The sequence below is a fragment of the Coenobita brevimanus genome, chromosome 99 (genome assembly GCF_032717465.1).
Source record: "Coenobita brevimanus isolate Jiangsu-jjx chromosome 99, ASM3271746v2, whole genome shotgun sequence".
Lineage (NCBI taxonomy): Eukaryota > Metazoa > Arthropoda > Malacostraca > Decapoda > Coenobitidae > Coenobita > Coenobita brevimanus.
In genome coordinates, this window is record NC_137052.1 from 4,832,741 (window position 1) to 4,857,560 (window position 24,820).

The 24,820-nt window shown below is 39.6% G+C and overlaps 1 protein-coding gene across 1 annotated transcript in view; it reads left to right on the forward strand.

Annotated features, from left to right (window-relative positions):
• The window catches only part of LOC145414371 (muscle calcium channel subunit alpha-1-like), a 1,622,725-nt gene that overhangs the window by 907,541 nt on the left and 690,364 nt on the right, over positions 1-24,820 (forward strand). Inside the window, exon 25 of the mRNA XM_080283905.1 lies at positions 10,553-10,640. Coding sequence (XP_080140031.1) covers positions 10,553-10,640 — 88 coding nt within the window. The remainder of the gene's footprint in view (positions 1-10,552; positions 10,641-24,820) is intronic.

Below are 24,820 nucleotides of genomic sequence, written 5' to 3' on the forward strand. Positions count from 1 at the left end.
GTTTTACCATCATTCAGCTTAAGTTTCCTCTTAGCCATCCAAATCTTAATATCAAACATTAGAGATTCAAACTTTGTCTTAGTATTGTTGATATCTGACATCTTAACATAGAGCTGGGTGTCATCAGCATAAAAATGATTGGACACATCATGAGCATCAAGTAGAGATGATAAACTACTTGTGTAGATAGTAAATAGAATTGGACCCAAAACTGATCCTTGAGGGACTCCAAATAGAAGAGGAGCAGAATCAGAGCTAGCGCAATCAACAACCACTCTCTGAGATCTGTCCAACAGATATGACTTAAAGAGCAAAAGGGCACTATCGCGACCGCCATAAAAATACAAATCATCCAACAATAGTTTATGATCTACTGTATCAAAAAGCTGCAGACAGATCCAACAGAACTAGGAGAGAGGACATCGCACTACAAGTGTTTCCCACCAAGTCACTCTGAATCGTTGTTAGTGCAGTTTCAGTTGAATGGTATTTTCTGTATGCAGACTGAGCAACAGGAACAACTTTGTTGTGTTCCAGTAGTGGTAAGAGTTGATCGAGTATGGCCCGCTCAATAATCTTGGATAAAAAAAGACAGGTTAGAGACGGGATGATAATTAGTCATGCTCTCGACATCAAGGCCAGGTTTCTTAATTAGGGGCCTAAGCAAAGCACGTTTCTCAGACTGCACAAAATTACTGTACTTTTTAAGAAGCATCTATTTATTATGCTGCAGATAAAGTCTGCAGCGTTCTCATACACATCAGGCAGTTGTGACATGTTACACGGATCGAGTGAGCAAAATGTTTTATTAAGTTCTCTGATGTAACATTTGACTTTGTTTACATCCAGCGGATGAAATGTTGAAAGCAAATGATCCCCGGTGCACCGTGGCTGGAAGTCAACTGCGTATGCTTCACTAGGAGAACTGCTGTCTAAATTACTTCTTATGCGAGATATCTTACTTGTAAAAAATGAAGCAAAATCAGAAGCCAATTGGGCATCAGATACAGAAGTTGGTTTAACAATTACATTCCTCCGACCAACCAAATTGTTCACAACTGCAGACAGTTTTTTTTTATCACCACCACATGAATCACCTTTATTTTGATAATACCAAGCCTTTTGGGCTTTTATAGTGTGAACGACTGCTCTCGCAAAAACATAACACAAACGAGTTACTTTGGTCCGCTGCAAGCGCCACCCACGTTCTGCCCTTCTGCATTGTCTAGGCAAAGAATTAATGGATGGACCATACCACGGAGAATTATCACGTACAGTGATTGTTTTTACAACCTCAGGACAATAATGGTCAAAAATTGACCTGAGCCCGTTGTTGTAAATATCAACCAATTCACCTGAAGAAAGACTTGAAGAACCGATGGAGTTTAAACGTTGATCAGTTTCAAAACACATCAACTGGCGGTCAACATTGTTGTAATTTCTGAACCTGGTGACCTTTTTATATGAAGGGGATTTCTGGACATCAAAACTAAGAGTGCTCAGAGCATGATGAGAGATGAGGGGGTCAAATGAGTCAACCTCCACATCTGATACGCGCCTGCAACCAACAGGGGACAAGATCAAGTCAAGGACATGTCCTGAGACATGAGTTGGATTACTCACATGATTGAAAAAATTGTTCTGGGTGATCAACTCAAGGAATTCTGAAGAAAATGATTAAGGAGAGAAACAAGAAGGAGTGGTTTAACAAGAGATGCGAAGAAGCAAGAATGATGTGGGAAAAGGCTTGGAGAGGATGGAGAAGAAAGGGAGGAAATAATCTGTGGGAGAAATATAAACTGGAAAGGAATGAATATGTAAGGATTCAAAGAGAAGAAAAAAGAAATTACAGGAAGATTGTAGAAGACAAATATAAGGATGAACCAAAGCTTTTCTACAGATATGCAATGGAAAATAAAAAAAACAATGGATATACAGATTGAAAGTAGATGGAGTCGTTTGCGAGGATCTAGGTGCACAAGCTGAAGCGATGAACAAATGTTTTCAGATTGTTTTTACAAGAGAGAGTGAGTTTAATGAAAATAATGGTGGACCTAAGGACTTAGTGCTGGATGAAATACAAGTATATATACAAGAAATAATGAAATTAATGGAGAAACAAGGTATCCTTTTCATGTTTAATGGGTGTGGTGCAAATTTCACCCACTCATTACCATTCGACACAGGCTGCGTCTGTGCACATATCACCCACTCGGTAACATTTGACACTGGTTGCATCGAACAAAATGATCCCAGTTTTGTTGGTTATAGAATGATTTTGTGTCCATTTCTGGATGAGAACAAAGCATTATTTGCGTCCCTGTGTATCCCTCTGCCTTGCGCAACTCACGCCACATCCAGTGTCGCCCCACTGCCTTAGTCAGTGTGTTTCGAGCCCTGCTCGAGCATTAGATAATTTCCTTTTGCGTTCCGTAAAATTGGCCCCAATTGACCTACAGTAATTCTTTAGACACCAAAATGTAACCAAATAAATTGCCTGTAACTTTTTCTCAGCAACATTTACCATAAAAATTATATTTCTGTGAGAAAACCTGAAGTAAAGAAAAAAAGAAATTAAAGGCATAAATTACATTTGGCTGATCTTTTTTACAGCACTATAAACCAGTACATTTAATCAGGATTACGGTGAAAAAAAAACTATGATTATTGAAGCATAAGTACAGTAAAGGCATGAGGATAAATTGTTTATGAACTATCGAGTCCAAGGGTACAGCATGGTGACGAGGGAGAGTCTCTCAGTGTGTGGCCTTGGACACTGAGACCTGCATCCTGAGTACTTTGCTTGCAGTAGGATGCAGCTTGCACTGAATGGTAACACGAATGATATTAGGAAAGCCCCGGGAGTAGATGAAGTGTCTATTTATCTATATATCCATTGCCAGGTGCCTCAATCCCATTCGGGGTGGCCACAAACAAATCGCCTCCACGTCACCCTGTCCCCCGCCATTTCACTGCCCTGCTCCCAGCTCACACCCCTCTCTCTCATATACCTCTCCACCCCATCCCTCCATCTCATCCTCGGCCTCCCCCTCCCTCTTCCCCCTTCCACTTCACTCACATACACTCTCTTCGTCAGTCTTTCACCCTCCATCCTCTCCACATGGCCAAACCACCTCAGTGTGAAGTGTCTAACTGGAAAATAAAAGGATACATGACATCATTAATGAGCTCACTAGCAGAAAATGAAGTCCATGGGATTGGAAAAGAGCCAGTGTGGTCCCCATATACAAGGGAGGGAACAAGGAAGAGCCACTGAATTGTAGGCCAGTATCACTAACCTGTGTTGTTGCAAAAATCTGAGATCATAGTAAAAGACTGATGGATCAAATACCTGGAATGAACTAATACAATAACAGATAGTCAATTTGGCTTCAGAAAAGGAAGGCCATGTACTACAAACCTACTAAGCTTTTACTCAGGTGTGATAGACAGTATGCAAGAGAGGGATGGATGGATTGATTGTGTCTTTTTGGACCTAGAGAAAGCATTTGACAAGGTATCACGCAAGAGATTGTTGTGGAAACTTGAACCGATAGGAGGTCCAGAAGGAGCTTTACCTAAGTGGATGAAGGATTTTTTTTTTGGAGGATAGGGAGATGAGAATAGTCGTAAAGGACCAGCAGTCAGAGTGGTGTACCTCAAGGGTCAGTGTTGGCACCAGTGATGTTCCTGGTTTATGTAAATTATATGGTGGGAGGAATAGACAGTTATATACTGTAAGTCTATTTACAGAAGACTAAGCTATTAAGAAAAGTGAAAAAAGATGAAGACTGTAAAGAGCTGAAAATGAACCTTGATAAGATATCTGACTGCGGTCAAAGGTGGGAAATGCAGTTTAATGTGAAGAAATGTAAAGTAAAAGGAATAGACAGTTATATACTGTAAGTCTATTTACAGATGACTCTAAGCTGTTAAGGAAAGTGAAAAAAGAGGAAGACTATAAACAGCTGGAAATGAACCTTAATAAGATACCTGACTGCAGTCAAAGATGGGAAATGCAGCTTACTGCGAAGAAATGAAAAGTAGTGGAATTTGGAAAGTTTTCAGAGACAAACAGGAAAACACAGAATGGGGAACGAATGGATCAGTAAAACTAAAGAAGAGAAGGACTTAGGGGTACTGTTTTCAGTTAGTTTTTCATTGGATAATCACATAATTTAGATCACCAGAGATACATAATAAACTTTTGAGAAACATAAGGGTCGAGTTAACTTATCTGGACGATGAGATGATGAAAAAGTTGATTGTATCAATGATTCGCCCAAGGCTGGAATATGCAACAGTAATATGGTCACCACATAAAAAAAGAAGGATATAAGATGGATTGAAAGAGTACAATGAACAGCACTGAAGATGGTACCTGGCTTGAGAGAATTACCATACAAGGAAAGACTTGAGACTAAATCTCCCAACCGTAAAAATAAGTAGGATAAGGGGAGCTCTGATTAATGTAGAGTTTCTGAGGGAATGGAGAAGCTTGATAGGAAGGACCTGTTTTGGTGGAGTGGAAAGAGAAATGAGGGGTCAAGGAAAAAAGATATACCGAGAAGTACAGCTTCCCTTACAGAACTATTGAATCATGGAATATCCTGGATAAAGAGGTGATAAATGCCATGGACAATCATGATTTCAGAACCAAGCTGGACGTTGGTAGTTATGGAGACGAGACAGTACAAACATAACTCCTTTCCCATAAATCTCAATTAGGTAAATACAAGTAGGTAAATACACACACACACACACACACACACACACACACACACACACACACACACACACACTAGGGGGATGGTTGTGAAAGATCAGAAGTTGAGGAAGTGGTACGGACAGAGAGTAGGAGAGAAGAGGGTATTAATAATGTCAAAAATAATTTGAAGGTGATATATACTAATGTTGATGGTTTCATATCGACAAGGATCGAAATTAATGATTTCTTGAGAGAGCATGAACCTGATGTCATGTGCTTTGTAGAGACCAAATTAAGAGAAGATATTGATGTTCATTTGGGAGATGGTAAATACAAACTGTGGAGAAAAGACAGAAAAGAAAAAAAGGGAGGAGGAGTGATGATAGCAGTGAAGAACAACATAAATGTAGATACTGTGGAAATGGGAGAAGGCAGGGCTGAAGTGATATATATGAAATTAGAAACTGGAGAGAATGTTAAGAGAGATATGGCGGTAGTGTATGTTCCCCCAAAGACGAGAGCATGGAAGGATGACGAATACCATGAGATGTTGTCTGATATGGCTAGCTACTTGCAAAAAATAATTGAGAAAAGCAATAATATAATTTTGGTGGGTGACTTTAATTGTAAAGAGGTGAACTGGGAGGAATGGTACTCAGGAGGCGGCGAGGATTCGTGGGGTACTATGTTATTAAATATAATAATGAATAATGTGATGACGCAGTGGGTCAAAGAAGAGACACGGTTTCGAGGTGAGGACACACCAGCAAGGTTAGATTTACTGTTCACCAAAGAACCCGATGTAATAGAATCATTGGAATATCTCTGTCCTTTGGGAAAAAGTGATCACGTGGTCATTGAGTTCCAGATGTTAATAGGAAACGTTGAGCCAAGAGACGAGCTTCATAGACAGGGAAGAAACAACTTTGGCAAAGCAAATTTTACAGGATTGAGAAACTTTTTTGAAAATGCGGATTGGAGAAAATTCAGAGAAACAAGAGAGATACAGAGGAAGTGGGATATCTTTCTAGACCTCTATAATTTGGGAGTGGAAAAATTTGTACCAAGAGTAAGAGGGAAAGAAAACAGGAAAAAGGAGTGGTTTAATAGAAGGTGTATGATAGCCAAAAAAAGAGAGATAAGGCGTGGAACAATTGGAGAAAGAGAGGTAACGACAGAACAAAGGAAGAATATAAAAGAACAAGAAACGAATACACAAGAATACGTAGGGAAGAAGAAAGGAATTTTGAAAAAGGTATAATTGACAAATGCAAGGATGAACCCAAACTGTTTTATAGATTTGTTAATGGCAAACTGAAACAAAAGGAAGGAATCACCAAGCTGAAAGTAGATGGAGAGGTCTTTAAGGATGCGGCAATGCAAGCAGAAATAATGAACAAACGTTTCCAGTCAGTTTTCACTAAAGAAAAGGAGCTTGTGGAAGGGGAGGGAGTGATTAGAAATGTTCCGGTGATGAAAGATATAAAAGTGGAGGTGCAGGAAGTGTTTAAATTACTGGAAACTCAAGATGTAAGGAAAGCCCCAGGACCTGATGGAATTTCTAATTGGGTACTGAAGGAATGCAGAGAACAACTGGCGGATAAAATTCACAGCTTAATTGTATGCTCACTGGAAGAGGGGAAGTGCCAAAAGAATGGAAGAGGGCAAATGTGGTACCAATTTACAAGGGAGGAAATAGGGAAGAACCCCTGAATTATAGACCAGTGTCTCTAACCAGCATGGTCGCAAAATTGTGTGAGAGAATCCTGAAAGACAGATGGATAAAATATCTGGAAGAGATGAATATTTTGGCTGAATGTCAGTTTGGATTCAGAAGTGGAAGGTCATGTGTTTCAAATTTGTTGAGCTTTTACTCAAGAGCGATTGATGTGGTACAGGAGAGAGATGGTTGGGTGGATTGTGTGTACTTAGACTTAGAGAAGGCCTTTGACAAGGTACCTCATAAGAGACTAATGTGGAAACTAGAATATATAGGAGGACTAAAGGGGAAACTTCTGGAATGGATGAGAGACTTTTTGAGAGACAGACAAATGAGGACAGTAATAAAGGAAAAGATGTCTGGATGGAGGGAAGTAACAAGTGGAGTCCCTCAAGGTTCAGTGTTGGCGCCAGTAATGTTCCTGATTTACGTAAATGATATGGTAGATGGAGTGAACAGTTATGCGAGTCTGTTTGCTGATGATGTAAAGATCTTGAGGAAGATAGAGGTTGAGGAGGATTGTAAAATACTGCAGGAGGATTTGGATAGGATACACAATTGGAGCCGGACGTGGGAAATGAAATTTAATGTAAAGAAATGTAAAATATTGGAAATGGGTAAAAGTAGCAGGAGACCATCACTGAATTATTTTTGGGTAATGAATTAATCACAAAAAGGAGAGAAGAGAAAGATTTGGGAGTGCTGGTCCAAGATAGTTTGTCACCAGAAAAGCACATTAACAAGATAGTTGGAGAGACTTATAAGCTCTTGACTAACATAAGAGTAGCATTTCATTATATGGATGAGGAAATGATGAAAAAATTGATAGTGGCCATGATCCGCCCCAGGTTAGAATATGCAGCGGTAGTGTGGTCCCCACACAAAAAGAAAGATATAAACAAGATTGAGAGAATACAAAGAACAGCAACCAAGATGGTCCCCAGTCTGACAGACCTGTCATACAGAGAGAGGCTGGAAAAACTGGATTTGCCTTCGTTAGAGGAAAGGAGAAAGAGGGGAGACATGATTGCGGTGTTCAGGACCATGGTGGGAGTAGATAAAATTGACAAAGAAGATCTGTTTGTATGGGATAAGAGAGCAACAAGAGGACACGGAATGAAATTGAAAAAGTCAAGCTGCTTGAAGGATATCAAGAAATATAGCTTTCCTTACAGAAGTATAGACTTATGGAATAGCCTGGACAAAGAGATCGTCCAGTCTAAAAACTTAAACGAGTTTAAAGTTAAATTCGACTTATTGAGAAACAGCGACGGAAACCCACGAGCATAGTACATTCCGTGTATATCACAATTAGGTATACAGGTATTCTTAAATATTTAGAACGACTCAGACAAAGAGGTGGTGCATGAGAGAAACATTCATGTGTGTAAAGGTAGACTTGATAAATGTGGATATGGAGACAGGACAACACGAGCATTGCTCAATTCCTGTATACTACAAATAGGTAAATACAAATAGGTAAATACACACACACACACACACACACACACACACACACACAGATAGTAGTTGAGAGAAATTAGACATTACAATTGATGAAAATTTTGGATGAGATAAGGGTGTTGGAACCAGATAGGATAGGTGGTCGGATCCTAAAGAATGTTTGGATCAACTGATGCAACTAGTCCAAGATCTTAAATGCTCGGTGGACTGAAGAAAATTGTCACTAGAGCAAGTATTGTCCCAATATACAAAGGGAGAGATGCAAAAGGCCTGCTTAAATATAGGTATTCCTTATGGCTGTTATTTATGAGAAATTTTAGAAAAAAAGAGGTGAAAGCTTTTTAGGAGAAAATGAAGTAATAAGAGCAAAACAGGTTAGGTGGGATTATCTGCAACATTTTGGTGGATATTACACAAGGGAGGGAGGGCTTGGTTGACTGCCTACCTGGATCTTAAAAATGTGTTTGCTAGAGTGCAAGACAGGAGACTGTAATGGAAATTGAAACCTACGTGTGGGGTGAATGGAAAATTGTTGAAATGGATGAAGAACTGCATGGTAGGTATACACAGTTATAAAGGATAAGTATTCTAGGTGGAGGAATGTGGCTTGTGGAATGCTTCAGGTTTCATTGTTGGCTGCTGTTTAATTTTTGATATGTAAATGACATAGGAGAAGGGTTAAGTACTTATATTAATATATGTGCAGATGGTATAGGAACTATGAGATGTATCCAAGATGATGACAGCTCTAAAGTTGTACTTCATGGCTTCTGATAAAGATCCACCCTATCCTTGTAATTATATGTTACAGCATCTCCCATTACAAAAAATTAAAGACAGAAAATGCATCATACAGTATGGCATGAAAATATCCCAGAACACTTACACTCCACTATACAAACATACTGTACAGGGGAAACAGAGTGTGGCTACAACAACCATGCAGATTCTCGAGCTAGACAGTGCACCTCAAGAACTTCCACCAGAAATAATATATTCCACAGAATCTACCCTGCCCAGGGAGGCAGGAATTGATTTTCAGTGTGTCCAAAACCATCTCATGTTCCGTACCAGCACAACATACAACCAGGACCCAGGAGAGATGTATTGGAGCCACGGTGCTAAGAACTGTCACTGGCCCCTGACCCATTACCTGTACAATATTGACAGTACCCTTCACCATTAAAAAAATTAAAATTAAAATAAAAAAAAAGTGACAGTATTCAGTTCCTTGTGTTTGAAAAGATTATCAAACTTATTTGATCAGCTTTATGTAATAATGGAGAGTATTTACTACATATTGGTACGCTTCTGCCTTGGCCCTAGTGTTTTGGTACTCTTATCCCCCCCCCCCCTCTTTCGGGCTCTGTTTACAGCTTTGTACAGTATACTGTCCATTCTGCCCTCACTGAAATGCTCTTCCTCTTTCTTACCACAAGAAATGTACTTCATGGACCTCATTTTCAAAACACAGGTTGGGTGGTCCTTGAACTTAACTCCAAGAGAAGATTTTGAGGGCACCCAGCTGTTTTGGCTGGATTTCTGCAGTTCATCAGGTTCATGTAAACATAATCCTATGGCCACAGCAATAATGATAACAAAAGTGTCTAAGTAATATCCTTGATGCTGACCCAGTAAATGATAGTAGTTGAATAACTGACTTCCACTGGAACAGGTATGCATTTTTTTTTTTTTTTTTGGGCCATTAAAAGGCGTCATCTATTCCATTTGTATTATCATAACTCTACTTATTCATCATGTGTATATGAGTTTGGTTTTTGTTTCAGTGTTACCTGAAATACGGTATTGTGCTGTATTATATGTGAAGTACAGTACAGTGTTTCCAGCATTATTTTGCTTTGGATACATTGTTACTGTATATACTGTTTATATATCACAAACATGCATCCAAAATTGACATGTTAAATAATTATGCTATAATTTGATATGTGAAGGTGGCTGTTCATATAAATTGTTGTGGAATATTGTGATTTTCACCCTTTGTATTAGGTATGTCCCTTCTGCATGAGTCTAACTATGTAAGGTAGGCTAGGTACCAGTGTTACGAAGCAAATTTATGCCCGTCACTGTACAGTATCCTTTACTGTATAACCCAAGTTTTGATATAGCAAGATGGCTACCAGATATGATTTTTGTCTGTAGTATTCTTTGGTTCCTAAACAGAAGTGTTATCAGTTAGTGAAGGTTTTTCTTTCGAATAGATCATAACTATTGTTTTAGTGCACTTTTTAAAAAAATAATTTGCTTATGTAATGTGCAAGACAATGTGAAGGTGTGATGAGTTTCAGAAGAATTGCCAAGAAATGGCCCATAAAAGGACCCTAGCATTGTACTTGCAATGCACTCCAATAACTATTAAAGAAAATTGATATTTCAGATGTAATGCCCATTTTTTATTTTATACGAAGAGTCAGAATAACACAGCTTGTACTAACAGATGTCATAGCATGTCTTCTAGCTTTAAAAGGATTCCATAAAAGAATGACTTCATGCTTTATCATGGAGAGTGAATGAGATCAAGTTAAAGGATTTCAGTGTATCTTTGAAATAAAAATGTGTGCAGAACTGTTAAAGGGTTACTGGTAGGCATATCAGTATAAGGTACTTGTTGAGAAGTAACCAGTGAGTGTTTCCCTCAGGGATGGAGCTATCTCTGTGGTGAAGATCCTGCGTGTACTGCGTGTTCTTCGTCCACTCAGAGCCATCAACAGGGCCAAGGGTCTCAAGGTAAAGCTACGAATGGAATTATCTTTGTATTCAGTGTACTGTGTAGTGGTTTTGAATCCTTATAATATGAGGTAGACATTTGCGAAATACAGTATATCAGAAAATTTTGTTAAAATTGATAATTCAAAAGTTGAAACTTTAACAATACCATACTAAATTTAGTTTATGCTACAGTTTGTTGTATCAGTGTTTCACATTATACATTACCATAAATAATTTTACACAGTCTTTAGGAGGTAATACAGTAGTGCAAGGTATCAAGAACTCCAGGCTTTTGAAGATACCATTTTCCAAGACAAGTAGATATCTGACTGATTTACTGTTGAGGGAAAATGTATAATTTTATATATATATATATATATATATATATATTGCATATATACACCCACCGCAAATTGACTTAGGACCAACACACAGAATTGCTATGGGAGAGTTGTCTGTCTTTGTTTTGTGTTTCCACCTCAACCAACTGAATTTTTTGGGCAAGAAGTAACTGGCACCTCCTCTGGTGTTGGCAGGAGGTGGTGAAACACTCAGCACGTCAGTGCTTGCCCAGAAGCGAGAGTGGGAGTATATGTTCCCGCCGGTTTGAACTTGCAGCTCCTGTCTTTTTTCATATGCATTACTGTTTGCCCTGTTATTTTCATAGAGTCGAGTTGTCATGCCTGGAAAGCACTGCTTAGGGAATGAGAAGGTCCGTATCACTGCATGGAGGCAGGATAACGTCCCTATCAGCACAATTTGTGAAATTACTGGATGCGCAAAGTCGACCGTCATGAAAATTCTTGCTGCACCACACGGCCTGCCACCTGATGTCATACCAGAGCACAAGCATGGTGGTGGAAGAAGAGGACAACTTCCAGAGGTACAGATACGCTTCTGAAGAGGGAAGTAATCAAGAATCCTCAACTGATAGCAGCAGAATTGAGGCGAATGCATCCTTAGCTGTTACAAGACATCTCAATTCGAACTATCCAACATCGCTTGCAGAAGGAGCTGGGTTTGCCAAGCTGCACCGCAGCAAAGAAACCGCCTCTCACTGACCGCATGAAGAAGCAGCACATTCAGTTTGCCAAGAAGTGTGCACATTGGACATCAGATGGATGGAGAAAAGTTACATTTTCTGATGAAAGCACATTTCAGGTGTTCCAGGCTCGCTCTGCCAAGGTTCGTTGCCCTGCCTCCCATAGTCAGTATGACCCTGCTTACATGGTGCCGACTGTTAAGCACCCACAATTAGTAATGGTATGGCGGTGTTTCTCAGGTGAAATGGGAAGGGGAGGCCTCTACTTTCTTCCTAAGAACTTGATGATGAATGGTGGCTGGTACAGTCAAATTCTGAAAGATCATGTGTTAAACTTTTTTGCTATTCATGGGTGCGACATTTTCATGCTTGATTCAGCTCCATGAATCAAATCAAGAACGATGACAAAAGGGTTTCAGGATAATCGGATTGAGGTCCATGACTGGCCTGGCAACAGTCCGGATTGAAATTCGATAGAAAACTGCTGGACAAAGATGAAGAAAATCATGGCAGAGAAGAAGACACCCAATCTGGCCAACCTCAAGACTGAACCGACCAATGTTTGGTGCAAAGAAATGTTCTTAGATTACTTTAGAGATCTAAGTGATTGCATACCAAAACGCATCCAACTGGTCCTGTAAAACAAGGGAAACATGATTTCATATTAATGAATGGCATTTCATGAACAAACATTGTGATATACTATGATTTCTGTGTTTTTAATACCTTGTGGGGGGAGGTCCTAAATCAATATGTGATATATATATATATATATATATATATATATATATACAGTAATCCAGTCCCAGACACCCCAAGGCCTGGACATTTTGGGCTTGGGTCAAAATGCAAAAAAAAAAAGCTGATATGTGTTCATCCCTACTGTAAATTTTGCCACGGGGTGACGAATAGCTGTGTTTTGGCATGTACTTCCGGCGATGTCCGCTAGACTGCCCCTGTATCCTCCCCATTTCTTGCCTACCTACCGTCATGACTGCACGCTCGTCACCATGGCTGTCCACATCCTCGCTTTTGTGAATAAACAGTGAATAAACTGCACTAGACCACTTGGGAATTTGCAGTGGTGTGCAGTGTTAAGAAATTAGAATTCAGAGTGCAAAAGATGAAGTGCAGAGTGAAACACTTGCATATTGCAACTGGCATGGTGCAAGTAAGAACAGAATGTGTGTGTTAATTATAATCCACTGTGCAAAGGATTAAGTGCAGTGCAACACTGGATTACTGTGTGTGCTTCAAATGCGCCTTCACCACTGTCAGAGCCCTAGAGGAGGCAAGTTAATATTTGCAACAGCCACAGACGTGTCGTAAGTACTGTACCCTGTACACTGGTAAATATTTTCCTTACTTGTAGTTTCTCATTCTTTGATTCCTTTTCATTTACTTTATGGCTTCTGTCCCTTATTTGTGTAAATAGTCTTAAATAGGTACTGTGCATGTCTGGTAGGGAGTTACATATTTTGGCAGCTTTCGAAGTTAGGTTGGATTGGGGTCTATAAGTACCTGTCCAGGGGCATTTTTCCCAAGTCCCAGACAAAACCAAGTTCTGGACATTGCTTGGGCTCTATTACGTCGGATCTTGGAGGGATTACTGTATATATATATATATATATATATATATATATATCATCAGCCGTTTGAGTATCCACTGCAGGACTGGCCTATCCCAACCGAAGTCGGGACGATACAGCCAATGTATCTCTACTAAGTGGCTTAGGCTGTCTAGTAGAGATTGTATGTAGGGTGAGAAGTGCTTGTAAGTGTAATTGTAATGTTGGAGTGGCTTTGGATGTGTGTGTAGTCTGTGAACCAAGTGTAATCAGCCCGCACAAGCCGACTGGGAGCAAGCATACTTTATAGTAAGCGACACTGGTTCAACCACAGCACCCCTTGTGTCCACCAATTCAGTACGTGGCCAGGTGAACACTCCCAAAGTTTATTACCCTGGCGGGGCGCAAACCCTGGTTCACCCATGTACGAAACGCACACTCTACCACTGTACCACAGAGGCTCCTATATATATATATACAGGGAGGTCCCGAAGATACGAGCAGTTAAGTTCCTTTTGGCATTGTCGTATATTGAATTCTCGTATAATGAAACACATAACTAATGGTAATATATTGGTTGAGTTCAAGGACTCCATCAAAGGTAAATTTTTCAGATGAAGATATATGATACCAAATGCAACAAACATATCTATGTTACTGAAGTGTAGAGAAAGCAACATGAAAGAGCAAATAGTATGCAAATGATGTGGCTGCACATTAATTAAACATATAAAACATGCATAACACTCATCTGTAGGTGGTAATGTTGTGTTGGAGGTGGGAAGCTGGCCTGGCAGTCGCCAGCTGACCAGCATTGCCAGATTCCCAAACCCATATTATCATACCTGGCTCGTTAAAATTATCACTTTTTAATCAAAATTATCGCACTTATAAACAAAGGCATTTCTTCACAGAAATCAGTAATTACTGTGAAATTAATATATATATATATATATATATATATATATATATATATATATATATATATATATGTGGAGTGAATATGTTTAACTGTTAAGTACCTATCAGATTAGAATACTGGTTATTGTGAGTTACCAAATCCTACTGTTGTATTAGTCTTACAGTAGGCTTGTTAATTTTGCAATCCCCGATTTATTTTTCAGATTATGAAATTATGAAAGTTATCGCATTATCACATGGATGCTATCACATGTCGCAAAGTGTGCCAAAATATCGCATTTTACGATAATTATCACACGTCTGGCAATGCTGCAACTGAGCATTCTTGCTACAGGTATTTCACTCCGAGGTTGAGAGAAAACGGTGGTGACTGCGTTGCTGGGATGACTGAGTTAGAATCCATACACATCGCCCCAGACTGAATGTTATATCATTGGATTTTTAAGATCGTGTATCAAAAATACTGTAGTCCCTAATTTATCGAGATCATATCATCGGTTTCTCGTATATCGAGTGGTCGTATAACGGGACCTACCTGTGTATGTATATATATATATATATATATATATATATATATATATCTATCTATCTATTGCCAGACACCTCAATCCCGTTTGGGGTGGCCACAAACAAATCGCCTCCAAGTCGCCCTGTTCCCCGCCATTTCACTGCCCTGCTCCCAACTCACACACCCCTCTCTCATATACCTCTCCACCCCATCCCTCCATCTCATCCTCGGCCTCCCCCTCCCTCTTCCCCCCTCTACCTCACTCACATACACTCTCTTCGTCAGTCTTTCACCCTCCATCCTCTCCACATGGCCAAACCACCTCAGTGTGTTCCTCATAACGCTTCCTATTACATCCACATCCACACCACAACGCTCCTTTATATCCTCATTTGTCAGCCTGTCTCTCCACGTGACTCCACAGGCTCCTCTAAAATAACTCATTTCCACTGCTCTCACTCTTGACTTGTGTCCATCCAACAACGTCCAAGCTTCACTTCCATACGTTAGAGTTGGTATCACAATACTGTCATGTAGTAACTTTTTCACTTCCATGCTCACTTCCCTGTTTCTTATCACTGCTTTCAAGGAACCAGCAACCTTTCTTCCCTGCTGTACCCTTTCAAGCACTTCACCCTCCAAACCTCCATCCTTACCCATCACACTACCCAAATACTTAAACGTACTCACATTTTCCAATTCCTCACCATCTAACCTCGCTGTACATTCACTAACTTCACCTCTCTCAAAGACCATCACTTTACTCTTCCCTACATTCACCTTTAGGTTCCGTTTCTTACACACAATCTCAAACTCATCCACCAAGCCTTGCAGCTCCCCTTCGTCTTCATTCAACAACACAGTATCATCTGCAAACAACAGTGCAGGGAGTTTCCAAACACTATCCTCTCTCACCAGTATATATATATATATATATATATATATATATATATATATATATATATATACAGTATATACAGTATATATATATATATATATATATATATATATATATATATATATATATATATATATACAGTATATACAGTATATATATATATATATATATATATATATATATATATATATACAGTATATATATATATATATATATATATATATATATATATATATATATATATATATATACAGTATATATATATATATATATATATATATATATATATATATATATATATATATATATATAGATATATATATATATATATATATATATATATATATATATATATATATATATAGTTGGGTCTGGTTAGTACTTGGATGGGTGACCGCCTGGGAACACCAGATGCTGTTGGCATCCCTACGTCAAGTGGGGTTGGTGGAGGATTAGTGCCCCTCCCTGTAAAACAATTAACTCTAAGCCCTTGGCCACCCCGTCTGGGATACATGGCGTCTGGCAATGAATGAATGAATATATATATATATATATATATATATACCAGTATATATATACATATATATATATATATATATATATATATATATATATATATATATATATATATATATATATATATATATATATATATATATATATATATATATATATATATATATATATATATATGTATATATATATACTGTTTATATACTGTATATATATATATATATATATATATATATATATATATATATATATATAAACATATACTGTATATACACTCACACACACGTATACAGGGTGTTTGTAAAGTTCTTGAGTGATTTTAAAAATTTATTTAACCAAAGTCATTAGGGAGAGAATGATGTGTTTTTTTTGCACAGTATGGAGTACACAACAGAGTTTTCTTACGTGAGTTACAAAAGTGCAGTGTGGGCTCCTTTTGTGGCCCATAGCATATCCAACCGACAAACAATTTCCTGCCATAAGACCCCCAGCATATCACCAGTCACGAAAGATGTCGATGTTTGGAACAGGTTTTTTGTAAACTTCATCTTTAACATAGCCTCAAAGGAAGAAATCAAAGGGGGTAGCATCAAGAAACCGATGTGCCCACAGTATTGGACCATCACACCCAATTAGCAATTGGCACACATCTAAACTCCAGTGAACTAAACTCCGCAATGAATTTTTGTAACTCATAAAAGAAAACTCTGTTGTGTACTCCGTATTTTGCAAAAAGCATATCATTCTATCTCTAATGGTTTTGGTTAAATAAACATTTAACCTGCCCCATCCCGACCACTTTTCCACCACTGACTCCCCCCAATCCTGACCATTTTAGGAAAATTTTTTTTTTGGCTCAAACCTTCGCTTTTGGTGAGAAACATCAAAAATTCATAGAGAAATTGCTCACCTGAGGTTTAAAATACTCGATACAGGTAGGAGTACCTCCTTACCTTTCTGGGTTTTCTATCAGGCTGGCACCAAAGAAAACGAGTTCTATGGGAGGATAACTATTTCACACCACTCATAAACGGTATTTATTTATTTACTTGGTACGAATTTATATGTAGTACGAGAGGATAATGGTTTTCAAGCAGTAATATAGGCATTATAAGCATTGTTTCACTCACTAATACCTGACCTTTTTTTGCCACATTACCTGATCATCATTTCTAACTGTTTCTTCCTCTAATGCTATGTAAAGTTTGTCCTCCACGTTGTCATTGATTGGGGAATCACTCTGGCCCTGAATTTCGTACCGTGGCATGACATGGCTATACTGGCCAGGTCACTGATGACAGGTGAATTGCTGAGACAATGGCATGCAGGGGGGGGGGGAGGTCATGCTGGGTAAGGCATCGTCCCTGCCTGGCATCTTGTAGAGGAAGGTGTCACGTGTATATGTACCAAAAATCACTCGCGAAAATTGAAAATTGTGCAAATTAGGGACCTTGCAATTTTTTCACGTTTATGTACGTCGACGGGATTGGCAGTGACAAAACGTGTGGACGTTAAAGAACATCGACGGGACGCCGCGGGTTAAAGCCACTCAAGGTCTTTACAAACATCCTATACATATTTATATGCAGTATATATACACATATATCAGTATATATATATATATATATATATATATATATAGGTATATATATAGGTATATATATATATATGTATAGGTATATAGATAGATAGATAGATAGTTAGATATAGATATATAGGTATATAGATATATAGGTATATATATATATATATATATATATATATATATATATATATATATATATGTATATATACATATATATATATATATATATATATATATATATATATATATATATATATATATATATATATATATATATATATATATATATATATATATATATATATATATATATATATATATATATATATATATATATATATATATATATATATATATATATATATTTATATATCAGTATACTGTATATAGATATTGACAGGTATATATATGTATCTATCTGTCTTTGTCCATCTATCTATCTGTCTTTCTGTCTTATCTGTCTGTCTATCTATCTATCTATCTATCTATCTGTCTGTCTGTCTATTGATCTGTCTATCTATCTATAGATAGATAGATAAGATAGATTGACAGGTATGTGTATGTATCTATCTGTCTGTCTATGTCCATCTGTCTATCTATCCATCTCTCTCTCTCTCTCTTGTGTCTGTCTGTCTGGCTCTCTCTCTCTCTCTCTCTCTCTCTTGTATCTGTCTGTCTGTCTGTCTGTCTGTCTGTCTCTCTCTCTCTCTCTCTCTCTCTCTCTCTCTCTCTACAAGTATATGTATATATTTTTGTGGTAGATGGGGGCATTCACCATCCACTCACTCAGTGTAGTGCTGCTCTCGGGTGTCTGCTCTTTCCTCTTCTCCATCTTTCATTCCTTCCATCCTCTTGTGTCTTAATTTCCTTCATTCTTTTCTCGCCCTTCTGCCTATGGGTGACTTTACACTCCCTCTTCCGTCTTTCTTTCCTTCTTTCTATGCTCTTCCTTCTGCCTGTGGGGGACACTACACTGAGTGGCAAGCCAAATGGGTTCCTGTACACCAGAAAACCATTTACTACACTGGGTGGTAACCACATAACCAAATTTTGGCACCCGGTAGTTTAGTGTGTAATTATAGCACTCCAATTGGATTGAACCAGTGAAGATTTATATCCATGGGGTGGTTGGTGTTTATTGCTCATGTAATGCCACTCAGGGATGAGTAAGGCTGGTCACTCTCATCTTAACCCGAGGCGTCCCAGTGACGTATGGATACGTTGCCACATTTTGTCACGGTGACACCTGACAACGTATCCATACGTTTTGCAATTGTGAGGTCCGTCATTTGCACATTTTTAAAGTTCCACTTTTGATTTTTGGTAGGCATATGTGGGAGACCTTCCTCTACCCAATGCCAGGTGGGGATAATGCCTGGCCCCACCTGACCCTCCCCCTCTCCCCCTGTGGACCATTTTCTCGGCAACTCACCTGTTAGCAGTGACCTGGCCAGTAAAGACATGTCACACCATGGTCTCTCCAGTGACGAAATTCAAGGCGAAAGTGATTCCCGAGGTGGAGGACAAAGAAAGGAACAAGCAGACATGATGAGGCGGTAGCGTTGTAAAGGAAAGTGCCATATGTTGATGTGTTTGGTGAGTGAACAACGCTTATATCGCCTATGTTATTGTGTGAAAACCAGTTTACTCTTGTACTTCATATAAATTCGTACCAAATAAATAAATACTTACATATAATGAGTGGTTTGGTATAGTTACCTCTCCCAAGAAAACGTCTTCTCTGGAGCACATCCTGAAAGAACACGGTACCAGGGTGAGGGTACTTTTACCTGTATTGGTATTTATAAACTCAACTGAGCACTTTCTGTCTGAATTTTTGATGTTTCTCATAAAAAGCAGAGGTTTTAGCCAAAATTTTTTTAAAGAAAATCAGCTGGGATTGGGGGGGGTCATTGGTTAAAAATTTGCCAGAATGCGGCGGGTTAAATGTCAGGACCAACTTGCCTAGCCCTGATTGCCTACGCTTCTCATGGGGCAATGTAGGGTTGGATGATGAACGAATGAATTATATATATATATATATATATATATATATATATATATATATATATATATATATATATATATATATATATATATATATATATATATATATATATATATATATATATATATATATATATATATATATATATATATATATATATATATATATATATATATATATATATATATATTTATATATATATTTATATATATATATATATATATATATATATATATATATATATATATATATATATATATAAAATACCCTTGCGTCCAGCACAGTAATATTGTCTATATATATATAAAACCCTTGCGTCCAGCACAGTAATATTGTCATGCACGGGTCCCATGTTAAACCAAAAACGTGTTGGACAAACAACAGAGCTGATGGGGAAAAATGAATTATATCAGCAACCCTAGGAAAAGTCACCCTAAATACCAACCATATACCTATACATATATTGGTACTGGTGTAATTATAATAAATGGTACTGTACTATGAATGATAACTAACCTTTTAGGATAGTGTTGGTGGGCTTGCTGGGAATGGAAGGTGGTATCTGAGGCTGTAGGTAGTCCTACTGGGTCCCCGGAGGATGGCTGCTGATGTCACTGGCGGGTAAGGGCTGCTTCTCCTCAACCTCCCTCATAAATCCTTTGAAATTCTCTCCCCTTTCTTCCTCCTCTCGATGATTTCTAGCTTGGTGGCCTGAGGGAGGTGCCACCGCTTCTTGGGTTTCGCAGAAGGGTTTCCTAGGCATTGTGAGCAGGGTAAAATGCAGCAGCAAGGGCAGAAAATGCAGCAAGAAAAAGCACCGTCCAATGCAAATTAAGCGACTGAGTAGCGCTGTGCCAGGAGAAATTTAAACAAAGCATCATGTGAGAGGAGAAGCATTTTTAATTGGGCGACATCACGATCACGCCACGATAGCCGGTGGGGTAGGCTACTTGATCGGAAGTTTTGATTGGCTGTCAGTGTCACGGGAACGTCCAGTATGACTGTGTTGGACCGGGGATGATTGTGCTAGAGGCGAACTCTGTGGATTTCACCCACTTCTTGGAGCTCTGTCTGTGTTATGCTAACGCACCTGTGTTACAGTATTTAAATCGTGTTAAATCTTACTAATTTTTTGCTCTCCGTGCTGGATGCGAATTGTGCTGGACAAACGAGTGTTGGACGCAAGGGTACTGTATATATATATATATATATATATATATATATATATATATAAACTTTGGAAGCATTCTCCAGGCCATGTACAGTGAGTCCTCGTGATACGAAAGGGATAGGGAACAAAAAAAACTTTCGTAATCCGAAATTTCGTATATCGGAACGATTTTCCCCATTGAATTATACATGTAAAGGGGGGGATGCATTCCAGGACCCCATTGGACCCCCCATTTGAACTTTACCCCTCCTATTTAGAAGTATGCAGTACAAGTATACAGTACTATTCTGTTGTACAGACATAAAAAAATAAAACATACAACTAATTACTGTAGTATTAGTACACTGTACAGTTAATCCGCCCCGTGCCTGTGTCGTTTTAAAACGGTCTGACGTAATTGCGCGCACAGTGTCAGTGCCGTTTTAAAACAGTCTCGATTTCAAAAAATCATTGTGACTGCAATTTTCAAGCTTGGCGTGCAAAAATTGGTGTGCTTGTAGGGCAACCCTTCCTCTATCCTCCCTCAGGCGGCCTGACCCATACACCCACGCACTCCCGCCTCATGCTCGCTCTCCCTCACTGCTTGTGTCAGTCATACAGTGCAGTGATGTCTCGCTGCGGTCTCTCCGACGAGGAGATTCAGGACCTCCTGAGGGTTCCCTACACTGGGGAAAGTGATCTAGATGATGACGACACGCAGGATAAGGACTACATCCCGCCTGAGGAGGAAAATAGTAGCGGATGAAATTCCCTCACCTAGGAAATCCAGGTATGTGGGCTACACTAGGGCAACATGTGGTAGGAGGCCACCTGCACATCATCGCCTTTCACACCACGACAATGAGGAAGAAAGGGAGGAGGAAGGTAGTCCTGCAGTTGAGGGGTGGTTGGGGAGGCAAAGAATTTCACCACGTGGGGAGGAAAGTGTGAGGAGGAAGCGTGGAAGATTTGGGAAAGTTCCATTGTTGGGGGAGAGTGACTCATCTCGCCTGCGCTCTCCCTTGCCTCCCCATGACCCAGCTCAGCCCAGCACCTCAGGACAAAGTTTTCCCACCTACCCCACACTCAGCACCTCACGTGAAACTCTTCTCCCATTCCCCAAACTTCCCCATGCTTCCCCACAGCCCGAGGAACACGGTGGCGATGATGATGATGAGGAGGAAATGATGTGGGAGTGGGAGGACGGTAGTGACTTTGTCTCCCACATTCACCCGTTCACCCATGAAAATGGGTCCGGGTGTAGTGTCCTTGAACTTCACCATACCTTCAGTAGGCTTGACTTCTTCAGGCACTACTTTCCTGTGGAGTTTGTTTTGAAGATTGTGGCCCTGACCAACGCCTTTGCTGCATTTGAACGTGGGGGAACAACACAGACACGACACAGCCGATTGTTTGAATCTGATGTGACCCTGGGTGAAATGTATGTGTTCCTAGCACTTGTACTTTTGATGGGGATATTGAAAAAACAGCTTCCCTCGTCTTGGACTGTGGATCCAGTAACAGTGACACCATTTTTTGGTAAGGTAATGGGAAGGAATCACTTTCAGTACATCTTGAGCCGTCTTCATTTTTTTGACACCCTTGACCCTGCTAACGCAAACAACACGGACAGGATGAGGAGGATACGTCTGGTTTTTTATCACCTTCGAGAGAAATTCTGTACCTCCTTCTCTCCACACCGAGACCTCGTCCTAGAAGAGAGTCTAGTGCTATGGAGAGGTAATATTGCTTTTCGTCAGTATGTTCCCAGCAAAAGACACAGGTGTGGCTTCAAAATCTTCGTGATGTGCGACTGTAAGACTGGGTATGTGCAGGACATAATCCTGTACACAGGTTTTCAGACGGACATCACAGAAGATAGAAGTTTGGGACTCTCAGGGGCTGTGGTAAAAACAATGATCGAGGAATACCTTCAACGTAGGCACGTCTTATACGTCGATAATTGGTACACAAGCCCCCTTCTCGCCAGGTACCTTCACCTGCACAAAACTGGTCTGTGCGGCACTGTAAAGAAGAACCGTCGGCACATGGTGAAGGTGGGGAGGAAGCTTCAGAAAAATGAGGTTGTTTTTTACAAAGCACATAATATCCTTGCAACAGCTTGGCACCACAATCGTGAAGTATTCCTCCTCTCGTCTGTTCATCGGCCCCTTGTACACCGCACAGTCGGTATAGATTACAGGGCAGAAGGGCAGTGCCACGTCTGGAAACCAGAACCTGTCTTGGCGTACAATGTGAATATGCAACAGGTGGATCAATCAGATGCCATGATTTCTAGCGTTGACTGTGCCAGGCCCACGATGAAGTGGTTTTAAAAATTATTCTTCCATCTCCTCGACATCACCGTCCTCAACGCTCACGATCTCCACGCTTAGACCACTGGCATCCAAGAGACATTCGAGGGCTATATTCGCTAGCTGGAGCGGGAGATAGTGGGTGAATATGGTGAAGATAGAAGTGCTGCTCGCCACTGCCACACCGCAGCCACACCTCTCCTCCTCACTACTAGACACTTCCCCAAAATCGTCCCTCCAAGTGCAACACATCAGAATCCCCAGTGGAGGTGTCACGTTTGTGCAAACAGCACTGTAAGGCCATGTACTCAGAGGAAGGACTCAAGGTATATGTGTGCAGAGTATGATATAGGACTGTGCGTATGCCTATGCTTCGAGGAGTACCATACTCTTGTTAACTATTGAGAAACAATAGTGTGGTAATGACGAGCGAAAAAAAGACGCTCAAAAAGTGTTGCAAATACGAAAAAAGACGCTCAGGAAGTGTTATTATAAGTACTGCATACAGTGATGTCATGTAAATATTTTCTTATAAGTGTAAAGACTGAATGTTGTGGAGTAAAGTTTTACTTATGTTCTCGTAAGTGTTAGATGATATGTTCACAGTGAGAGGATCAAAAATACTCTGGTAATGTCTGAAGGCATGTTGTAATTTACTGTAAGTGAAAGGGCTGTACATTGTGAAGTCAAGTTATGCATATTTTCTCGTAACTGCAAGACAATGCATTCACAGTGATATGTATAGTGTTGCGTGAGTAAGTGACTTTTTCCAAAAAAAAAAAATTTTTAAATGAAATAATGTTTTTTTTTTTTTTTGTGGGTGAGAAGTGGACAGAAAAGTGTTAAGACCATTCCTATACCTACCCTGAATCACGTTGGCGAGAATGCCTGAGTTTACCTTGCATAGAAAATGGGTTTTCTTGCACCACTGGTGGGGATTCCCCACCTGCTCACACCTGCGGGCTGCCTGAGAGACCACAAAAAATGCACTTCAAGCCTCCGGTGAGTTTTTTTTATGGTCATATTCATTTTTTTCACATCAAAATCTATCATTTTAGCCCCCCCCAAAAAAAATCTAAAATTGGCTAGCACAGGGGTGACACTTAGGACTGGGAGTGGCCGGCACACGGCAGGTTAAATATAGACCTGTGCTGCAGCTGGAGATTCGTGTCATTGATATGGTGCTAAGTCACATGGTGGGACCCTATTGCTCCTCTGGTACTTCCTCGACTTGTGCAGGTGTTTCTGAAGCTGTTGATGGTCCAATTTCCTCTCCAGAGTCAGAGTACAGTGCTGTTTCTTCTTGGCAGCTGGTACCCCGGATGCTGGAGACGATGCAGGGCGCTTGGGAGGCATGGCAAAAATACGAAACGAGGAAGAACAGTGAAAAACTGCATAACGTACAGCGAAGCTGAGAGGAGAGGACGGATGTGACTGGACTGAGAAGCTCATGATAATGTGTTTACCAGAGAGGGTTTAGTTTGTTTTCTCACCGCAAGGGAGCGCGGCGTTGTGCAGCGCGCCCATTTTGAATTTTTTGTATTTCCTCTCCTATTGCTTTTCGTACCATCGAAACAGATACTTTTGTATTGTGGAATTTGTCCTACATTCATCGCTTTCGTACCATCAGAAATTCATACATCGAGTTTTTGTATTTCGAGGACTCACTGTATTGCTTTGGTGGTCACAA